Source organism: Crassostrea angulata, chromosome 7, assembly GCF_025612915.1.
Source record: "Crassostrea angulata isolate pt1a10 chromosome 7, ASM2561291v2, whole genome shotgun sequence".
Classification (NCBI taxonomy): Eukaryota; Metazoa; Mollusca; class Bivalvia; order Ostreida; family Ostreidae; genus Magallana; species Magallana angulata.
The window spans coordinates 14948547-14959416 of record NC_069117.1 but is presented as its reverse complement, the minus strand read 5'-3'; the positions used below and the strand labels follow the sequence as shown (position 1 = coordinate 14959416).

Here is a 10870-nt window from a genome sequence, read left to right as displayed (position 1 = left end):
GATTATTCTAACTAGTAAGCAGAGTGTAGTGAAATTAATAGCATTATTGTAGTCTTAAAGCTTGGTTACGTAAATGTCAACAATACGGTGTGTCAATGTATCTATTTCGTAAATATCCGATATGGTAACGAGTGGTTTCGCTCCGATCGCTTGTTCGCGCTGAGAGGTTTCGCGCCGAGTGGTTTCGCCCCTTTTCAATATATTATATAAATATTATTTACGATCAATGATTACCTGTATTTATCGATCTAAGCAAACCCCAAATAATTGCTAACGTTGTGTTTTATGAAATAATTTAAAATTATCGTGATATCACCTAATCGAGCTGTCTTAATTAATGCCTTTTATAAACATTTATGAAGTGAAGGCATTTTTAGCCAATTTTCCGTCATTTAATATAAACAGTATACAAAATATGACACTCATAATATATATGCATTGGCCAAATGGACATAAAAAATATTATTTAGCTTGCACAATAGGAAATATTCAAAGTCCGATTGAAAATATATTTAACAATACATTAATTTAACATGTGTGTGCGAGCATCTTATGGAATTTTGGGCATTATTTAATTCATTTTGTTATCTATCATATAAAGCATTATATTTTAGTTACTCATCAACTTATGGCAGTAGAGGCAGCATTCACGAACCATTTCTTTGCTATACTCTTTCAGAATACTGGTTCCAAAAGACCGTACTAACGAATTCTTGAGATACTCATCATTTATTTTTCGAAATTAGATCGCTGTCAAAGCTATTTATTTAACGGTTTCATTGATGGTGGATGTATAATTGCCGACTAATTAAACTGCTCAGGCGATGTTCGTGCATGTGTATAAAATTAGTCTAATTAAACTAAATTACCTTCTAAAACATTTAATTTACAACTTATGTTTATATAGAAATAATTTAAGTTACGTATTTAAAAACAAAAGCAACAAGCAGTGTTTATTGTAGTACTATCCGGGCGAATCCACCCGGGGCGAACATGTATTCGGAGCGAAACCACTCAGCGCGAACAAGCGATCGGAGCGAAACCACCCGTATTCTCCGATATCATATACAATGTCAACCCGTGCACGCACGGGTCAAAGTCTAGTCATAATCATGCATTTAGTTTTAAACAAATATATATGGGGGTAGAGAAGAAGATTTTCTAAGATTTAATACATTTTTACTATATGGCTATATTGGCCCCACCCTAGAGCCAGAACCTCTGACCCAGGGGCCATGAATTTCACAATTTTGGAAGAGGGCTTCATGGACATCATAATCATGCATTTCGTTTTTAACAAATATACAGTAAAACACAGTTATAACGAACACGCTTATAATGAATTGACGCTTACAGCGGAGTGATCTTCATTCCCCGTCACTTTATATCATGTTGTAAACTTGATGAATATAACGAATTATGCAAATAACAAAGTAAAACTGAACGTCCCTGGGACTTTGTTATAAGTGTGTTTTACTGTATATGGGAGTAGAGAAGAAGATTTTTTAAGATTTAATACATTTTTACTATATGGTCATATTGGCCCCACCCTAAAGCCTGAACCCCTGACCCAGGGGCCATGAATTTCACAATTATGGTAGAGAGCTTCATGGACATCATAATCATGCATTTAGAGTTTAACAAATATATATGGGAGTAGAGAAGAAGATTTTCTAAGATTTAATACATTTTTACTATATGGCCCCACCCTAGAGCCTGAACCCCTGACACAGGGGTTATGAATTTCACAATTTTGGTAGAGGGCTTCATGGACATCATAATCACGCATTTAGTTTTGAACAAATATATATGGGAGTAGAAAAGAAGATTTTAACAAATATATATGGGAGAAGAGAAGAAGATTTTCTAAGATTTAATACATTTTTACTATATGGCCCCACCCTAGAGCCTGAACCCCTGACACAGGGGTTATGAATTTCACAATTTTTGTAGAGGGCTTCATGGACATCATAATCATGCATTAATTTTTAACAAATATAAATGGGAGTAGAGAAGAAGATTTTCTAAGATTAAATACATTTTTACTATATGGCCATATTGGCCCCATCCTTGAGCCAAGAACCCCTGACCCAGGGGCCATGAATTTCACAATTTTGGTAGAGGGCTTCATGGAAATCATAACCATGCAACCAGTTTTTTCCTCACATGTGTGGGAGTAGAGAAGAACATTTGTAAAAATTTGGCTTTTTTTTTTTTTTTTTGCATATTTGGCCCCACTTGTGGTGCTACGGGGGGTTGTAGAGCCACGAATTTCACAATTTAGATTCCTCTTACCATAGAGATGCCTCACATCAAAAATGGTAACAATTAGCCTTGTAGTTTTTAAGAAGAAGTTAAAAATGTAAAATTGTTAACACACGACGGACAACGACGGACGAAAATGGATAGCAATAGGTCACCTGTGTTTACCCAGGTGACCTAAAAATCAAAAGATGTAGTACAATGAAATAATTTCTAAAGCACCAGTTTATCCACTTGAACTCCTCCCTCTATCTACTTCTTTGTTGGCTGAGATTATTATTAGTTTTATTATCATTAGTTTATTAGTTTTATTTATATATTAGTATATATATTAGTATATTAGTTTATTAGTTTTATTATCATTTATCATCAATAAAAGTAGACATTCAAAAACATTGTTGTCCGATAGTGGTAAACTTTAAATAACATTATTCAAAGCGGATAATCCTAGACTATCCACTGGATAAGTTATGCAAAGTATGGATGCCACTCTGACTAGCTATATGTACTCCTCGCTCTGTTAGTCAAGAGAAGTATGAACTAGATTATTTAGAAAATAAACAATCTAAAAGATTACATCATTGACCAATAATGATATACAGGTAATATATCTTTATTCGTGTATTGCATTAGCCCTAGTTGATGGTGTTGCTATATGGATGGATTGCAACTCCTTAATCTATATGTTACAGTAGTAGATATCCATGCAACCACTAAGCCAAACATTTCATTGAATAACTGATGATAACATTAACACAAGAAGACTAACAAAATTTGTCTATATAAAAGACCGATTCATTACTGAGGATCAAATATAGTATGAATGAGTACACCAAAAATTAATGCAAATTTATTTGAAAAGTACTATATTATATGTACATGTAATTGTATCATTAATGGTTGAAGTTCATCTTCTAATGCAATAAGAATTATATCATTAAAGGTCAATGATGTATTAATTTTCCATTTTTTTCACATATTGTTAGTGGACGTGAATTTTTACCTTTAATGAAATAATTTTGAAATTGTATTATTAGTTGTTGGCTAGGTAGTTCGTTAATGATACAATTATATCATTGGTGGTCAGAAGTCTGACCACTTATGCAATTTATATCATTAGTGGATACTGTATCATTAGAAATTGCTACAAAGCATGGTGAAAGCACATGCTTTAGGATTGTGATTCAAAGTAAAATTAATTATGATTTTTACAAAAAGCAATGTGTCCTTATGATAAGCCCTTGTAAATATATTTTAGAACCGTACATCTCCATTTCTAATTATTTTGACTATGATTGTGGTATCATCTTTCAATTTTTATTTTTTATTTTTGCCCCTTTTGCCTGGGCGAATTCTATGTTACAAATAATATCTCTGTAAACACAACTGCAACTTGGCAAATTCAAGACTGGGTGAAACCGTTTGCAAATGTAGAAGGGCACAAATAACATGGGGCGAAAATAACCCTGTATACAGCATTACATTGTACCGGTATATGGCAATGACCTTCTAGCTTTCAAAGCATACTAACCCTTTTTGATAGTTGTTTCCCAGTTGTCTGAAAAGAAATATTAAATACTGGTATATTAGTTATGGTCTACTTTTATTTGCATTTTTTCATAAACATGTAACATGAATATTATTACCTGTATTAAAAAATGTTTTAAGTATACTGCATTAAAGATGATATATAGCTTGTAGTAGCAAGTATGCTATACTGTTTTATCTCAAAGTTTAATCAATATTTTTCCCATGTATATCTGTATAAATCTTTTATCTTGATCATCTTAAGTTTGTAATTTACATTAAGCCTTTAACCCCCCCCCCCCCCCCCCCAAAGTGACCAAAAGGTAAAATGTGACTTGCATGAAGCATGATCGACTAATCTTGGAATAATTTTTCATTATGGGCACTAGTAATTTATTGAAATTATTTCTGCATAGTGTATATTTTTGCATTGTGAAAGTTATTGCAAACAAGATGTCCATGGGCCACATCGCTCACTGGAGCAACAATGACTTTATATGGGCGTTCAAAAGATATTGTACCATATGGCCCCTCGGTTGAATAACAAAAAATAACTAGACACTCGTTGCGAGCAACAAGAGGTCTTCCGTTTGAAAACACCTTAAAAAGGCTATATCGGGACAGTTTTTTTCATTTCTCAATACTTTCTCAAATTCCAGTAAGCCTCTCTAAGGATTTCAACAGACATATCTTCATGCTAGGAAAAGGCGATGTTACTGTGATTTTTGATAAAATTCAAACAAAAATAATTAAAATCAATCATTTCAGAGACAACATTTTGAATCGAAGCACAATTATGGAAGAAAAAAGAGTCGGCACTTGGGGATTGAACCCATGTCGCCTGGACAAAAGTCTACTTCTTTAATGTGGATTGATTTTTGAACAAAAATACATATTCTGCATTCCTTAAAGCGTCTGCATCATAATATGGCAGAAAAAATATTTAAAAACAAGAGGCCCATGGGCCACATCGCTCACCTGAGGAACAATAGGTATGATAAAATCAGCTCAATGGAGTCATAATACAAACTATCTGGACAATATACAATAATTCATGTAAATCCTGTATAAATAAAATCCATTTTCCCCTGGATATTCTTATGTTTATAATCATTAGTCCCTTTTCTAACAGGATGATTTTATAGTCATATCATGTGTTGAGTATTGCAGTTCTCAAAAAGATCCCTAACAATAGTTTATATATGGGATATAAACGTACAGTAAACTCTCAATTTTCTCGTGAGGCCAAAGAATTGTCCTGGGGCCAAAGTCTAGAATCATCTGGATGATTAGTTTCTGAGAAGATTTTTAAAGATTTACCCTATAAATTCCTTTGTTAAACTTTGACCTCCCCCCCCCCATTGTGGCCCCACCCTACCCCTGGGGATCATTATTTTCACAACTTTGAATCTACACTACCTGAGGATGCTTTCACACAAGTTCCAGCTTTCCTGGCTGATTAGTTTCTGAGAAGAAGATTTTTAAAGATGACTCTGTTTATTCCTATGTAAAACATCGACCTCCCATTGTGGCCCAAACCTACCCCCAGGGGTCATGCTTTTCACAAATTTGAATCTACACTAACTGAGGATGCTTCCACACAAGTTTTAGCTTTCCTGGCTAATTAGTTTCTGAGAAGAAGATTTTTAAAGATTTACTGTATAAAATCATATGTTTAACTTCAATCCCCCATTGTGGCCCCAACCTACCCCCAGGGGTCATGATTTTCACAACTTTGAATCTTCACTACCTGAGGATGCTTCCACACAAGTTCCAGCTTTGCCTTCGAATTAGTTACTGAGAAGAAGATTTTTAAAGATTTACTGTATATATTCCTATGTTAAACTTCGATCCCCCATTGTGGCCCAACCCTACCCCCGGGGGTCATGATTTTTACAACTTTGAATTTACACTACCTGAGGATGCATCCACACATGTGTCAGCTTTCCTGGCTGATTAGTTTCTGAGAAGAAGATTTTTAAAGATTAACTGTGTATATTCCTATGTAAAACGTCGATCTACCATTGTGGCCCAAACCTACCCCCGGGGGTCATGATTTTCACAAATTTGAATCTTCACTACATAAGGATGCATCCACACAAGTGTCAGCTTTCCTGGCCAATTAGTTTCTGAGAAGAAGATTTTTAAAGATTTACTTTTTATATTCATATGTTAAAATTCGACCCTCCATTGTGGCCCCACCCTATCCCCAGGGGTCATGATTTTCACATCTTTGAATCTACACTACCTGAGGATGCTTCCACACAAGTTTCAGCTTTCCTGGCCGATTAGTTTCTGAGAAGAGGATTTCTAAAGATTTACTCTATATATTCATTTGTTAAACTTCGACGCCCCATTGTGGCCCCATTCTCAGGTGAGCTAAAAAGGTTAAGTTTACAATTCAATAAGTTGGTTTCTGGAAGAACAGATTTTGAAAATTTTCGTAATAAATATTGACAATTTTTTTACTTTTTAAAGCGCTAAGCATAGCTCAGCCCTTTATTGTCGTTAGACTTCAACTTCCGGTGCATCGAATAACCGCCCCCTCTAAGCAAAAGTATACATCATTTAAACTGGTTAGGGAACCAGTTTCAGGGGTTTATGCACATAACTGCACGGGCTATTGTGAATCTAATTTACGGGTTATTGTGAAATTAATGTACGGGGCTTACATACATCATTGCAGGGACTGTCATGCAGTGATGATGAAATATAGTGCGTATACAGAAGCTGAAATGCTATATACATATATCTGTTATATACATACAGAAGCTGGGTTAGCGCTTTTCAGTACTATCAGTACTTTGATTTAATCTTTAGCTTTTAAGATCTGTGTACAAACATAGAATTGTTAGCAAATCTCTGTATCTTGCTTATAATTCGAAGCAAACACTCAAAAATGGTTAGTAAATAGAAATTGTTAACAATTAACTGATTAAACACAAGAAACATGCACTACATGTATAACAAATAAAGAACACAATTTATTTTTTCGAAATGAATCATATATATACATGTATATACCTACATATTTCCGTAAGCGATATCAAACTCTATTTAAACTGAATAAACTAGAGAAAATGCCGAGCATCTCAACAAAAACCTATTGCATTAATCTACCATTACGCAAAAAATAATGCCGAATTACCGATAGAATGAATTGTATTTCAGTACTCCTACATCAGATTTTGCTTAATTTGCGCAGGTAAACAGTTAACTGTTTGATTTACCGAAGTCTCTGTTTGATTTGATACGTAAAAATCACGAAATACAGACGACAGTTTCCAGGTTACAAAGCATAAATAATGAAAACGAAACGAAAATCAGAACAAGCTAACATCAACGTCATGTGTGAAAACTGTCAACTAATTGAAATATTTAGCCTCAATTTACTTCACAAAATCGGCACCAATATATTTTTCATGTTTCAAAAATTTCCCTTCATACGCGAACTGTTGCACAACCTTTTTCGTATAATGTCATGGCTGCTTTAAACAAAGGACCTCGTTTTAGAAGTATGGAATACGAGTCTTGGTAAAATTCAAAAATTTCCCTTCATACGCGAACTGTTGCACAACAAGCAAGTTCATCATAGTCAGATCGACCCTTTTTCGTATAATGTCATGGCTGCTTTAAACAAAGAACCTCGTTTTAGAAGTATGGAATACGAGTCTTGGTAAAATGGGTAAGCAAAACCGGGCCGTGGCAAAATAAAAGCCGGGGCAGATCGGCAATCGTCAATTCCAAATACGCATTATTTTGCAGCAATATTTACAGCAAATACAAATATACTGGTCCATCAAATATCCTGAAATTTCAATGAGATTGGCAGATTAATAACTGCTTATCTTTTGTTTTGCCCAGGCCAAGTCTTGTCTACCCATTTTACCGGATGCCAAATCCGATTGAAACACGCCTTTCCTTTATTATTATTTTCGTAATAACTCAGATTTGAAACAGAATTAGACCTTAATTTTTGCAATTTATATTTTCCTTCCCATAAGGATAATTTATGCTAAACTACGTTGAATTGGAATCAGTAGTTCTTGAGAAGAAGATTTTTAAAAATGCACCCCCCTTTTTCTACAGTTTTAAGGTTTTCTCCGCTTTGAATACAGATCGGACTTTTATTTCTGCAATTTATTTTTGCCCTCCCATAAGGATGCTTTGTGCCAAATTTGGTTGAAATTGGATAAGCGGTTTTAGAGAAGAAGTTCAAAATGTAAAAAGTTTACAGACGGACAGACAGACGGACGGACCGACGGACGGACGGACACACATTAGGCTATATATTGGGTTCGTCAGGTCCAAGTTCTGTTGGATATTGCTTATTGGATATGAAAAAACTGTACACACGAGAGTACAGTTATTGGGTTGTAACTGTTTAAAACTAATTGGGCATCTATATTTAAGTGTCTACACTTATTGGATTTTTCATTTTATTCTTGATTCATACCAAATTTATAGTTGATTAATTGTTTGTATGTATATTTAGACAAAACTGCATACCTTTTATTTGAGACAAAGTTCTTTTTGTGAAGTAGTTTTGCTAAGATCGAAAATACTATTTCCCTCTACAATGCACATGACCAATTAGCATTTATTTACCGCCTCCTAATGGAAGGCAAGTCTACCTTAATGTAAATACCAGTACTTATTTTAGTCATGATTTCGAATACCTAGAAACATTCATTACAAAAAGAAAACCCAACAAGTCTTCTGATAAAGTCCCATTCATATTGGATACATAAAGGAGTCAACAGGTATTCAACTCAAGCCCTAATCCTCTTGGTTACCTGTCAATGGAATACAACTCAACAAGAATTGGACACCTGTCCAAATCCTCCTGGCTAACTATCTTTCTATAGTGGAATACAACTCAACAAGAATTGGACACATATCCTAATCCTATTGGCTACCTTTCTTTATGAACTGGAATGCAACTCAACAAGAAATGGACACCTGTCCAAATCCTTTTGGCTACCTCTCACCCTAAAGTGGAATACAACTTAACAGGAATTGAACACCTGTCCAAATCTTCTTGGCTATCTTTCTGTCTTAACTGAAATACAACTCAACAAGAAATGGACACATGTCCAAATCCTCCTGGCTACCTATCTCCCTAAACTGTAATACAACTCAACAGGAATTGGACACCTGTCCAAATCCTCTTGGCTAACTATCACCCTAAACTGTAATACAACTCAACAGGAATTGGACACCTGTCCAAATCCTCTTGGCTACCTTTCTTTCTTCACTGGAATACAACTCAACAAGAATTGGACACGTGTCCAAATCCTCTTGGCTACCTTTCTTTCTTCACTGGAATACAACTCAACAAGAACTCGACACCTGTCCAAATCCTCTTGGCTACCTATCTCCCTTAACTGGAATACAACTCAACAAGAATTGGACACCTGTCCAAATCCTCTTGGCTAACTATCTTCCTATAGTGGAATACAACTCAACAAGAATTGGACACGTGTCCAAATCCTCTTGGCTACCTTTCTTTCTTAACTGGAATACAACTCAACAAGAATTGGACACGTGTCCAAATCCTCTTGGCTACCTTTCTTTCTTCACTGAAATACAACCCAACAGATATTTGGAACACCTGAGTGTCTGTATTTTTCTTGAATATTTGTTCTCCTGTATTAGAATACAACCCAATCAGTAGATGGCATTTGTAATATATCAAGGTACATGTATCATTATTTGGCAATCTGGCAGTTATGCAAATGAAACTAATTCTTCTAAGCATGGTTTTGAAATTAAATTATTGCAACATGGCCGTAGTTCATAAAATTCAAGCAAATATAATGAAAAGATTTCATCAACAACCTTTTATTTTATCTACTATTAAGTACATGTATATGTAACTACCAAACTATTGATGAATCATCATTATTTATTTTTGTCTTCAGGAACACAGAAAAATATTTCTCTAAGCTTTGATCCAAAGATATATTTAATGACAAATGGCACACAAAGTATTAAATAAATCAAGTCCTTAATTACAAATTTGGCTATCATTTCATTTAGGAAAAGAAATTCTCATCAAATGAAGAAAATCCATGAAAATGCTACAAATAATTTTATACAACTATACTGCAAAACAAATTGCAATCTTGCAATAATTTGACTTTATCAAAGGAAATTCTTATCAAATGTCCAAGTAAATGAATTATGTGTACTTTCGTACGATAAAATTCTCAAACTGATTACATCCTACTAAACAGATACAATGCATGTGTTTCACACAATAAAAGAGATAACCATTGACTCAAGTTCAGTGACAAGTAAATGAAGTTATTCTTCCTGGAGTGGTGTATGTGTGTTAATACATTCTCTGAAATATTCTTTAACTTTCTCCAGTTCAGCCTCAGTCCATTTTATTCGCGCTGCAATGAAACAAATTTGTACATCTTATAAAAATGTGTTATAACCTGAATCTGCACCACCTCTATCTTAGCATATCTTAACATGGACTGAAACACACACTTGACCACTTTTACAATGAATAACTATGCACACAAAGTTTGACTGATATTATCCAGTTTGTTTGAGTTTAAAATCAGAAAAGTTAAATTGAAATCTTAAATAACTTACTCAAATAAGTCATGACAAGTTCCTTGTCACTAGGAGAAGGTGTGCCGAGTTCCTTGTCACTAAGAGAAGGTGTGCCGAGTTCCTTGTCACTAAGAGAAGGTGTGCCGAGTTCCTTGTCACTAAGAAAAGATGTGCCAAGTTCCTTGTCACTAGGAGAAGGTGTGCCGAGTTCCTTGTCACTAGGAGAAGGAGTGCCGAGTTCCTTGTCACTAGGAGAAGATGTGCCGAGTTCCTTGTCACTAGGAGAAGGAGTGCCGAGTTCCTTGTCACTAAGAGAAGGTGTGCCGAGTTCCTTGTCACTAAGAAAAGATGTGCCGAGTTCCTTGTCACTAGGAGAAGGTGTGCCGAGTTCCTTGTCACTAGGAGAAGGAGTGCCGAGTTCTTTGTCACTAGGAGAAGATGTGCCGAGTGCCTTGTCACTAGGATAAGGAGTGCCGAGTTCCTTGTCACTAAGAGAAGGTGTGCCGAGTTC

At 35.0% G+C, this 10870-nt stretch overlaps 1 protein-coding gene across 6 annotated transcripts in view; it reads right to left on the bottom strand.

The window, feature by feature from the left end:
- LOC128157120 (uncharacterized) overlaps positions 1-10870 on the bottom strand; it is a 93986-nt gene that overhangs the window by 36999 nt on the left and 46117 nt on the right. For 3 of the 6 annotated variants that reach the window (XM_052819500.1, XM_052819504.1, XM_052819502.1), the window contains exon 9: positions 3794-3820. The exons of the other annotated variants lie outside the window; for them this stretch is intronic. In XM_052819500.1, coding sequence (XP_052675460.1) covers positions 3794-3820 — 27 coding nt within the window. The remainder of the gene's footprint in view (positions 1-3793; positions 3821-10870) is intronic. 6 annotated transcript variants of the gene reach the window in all.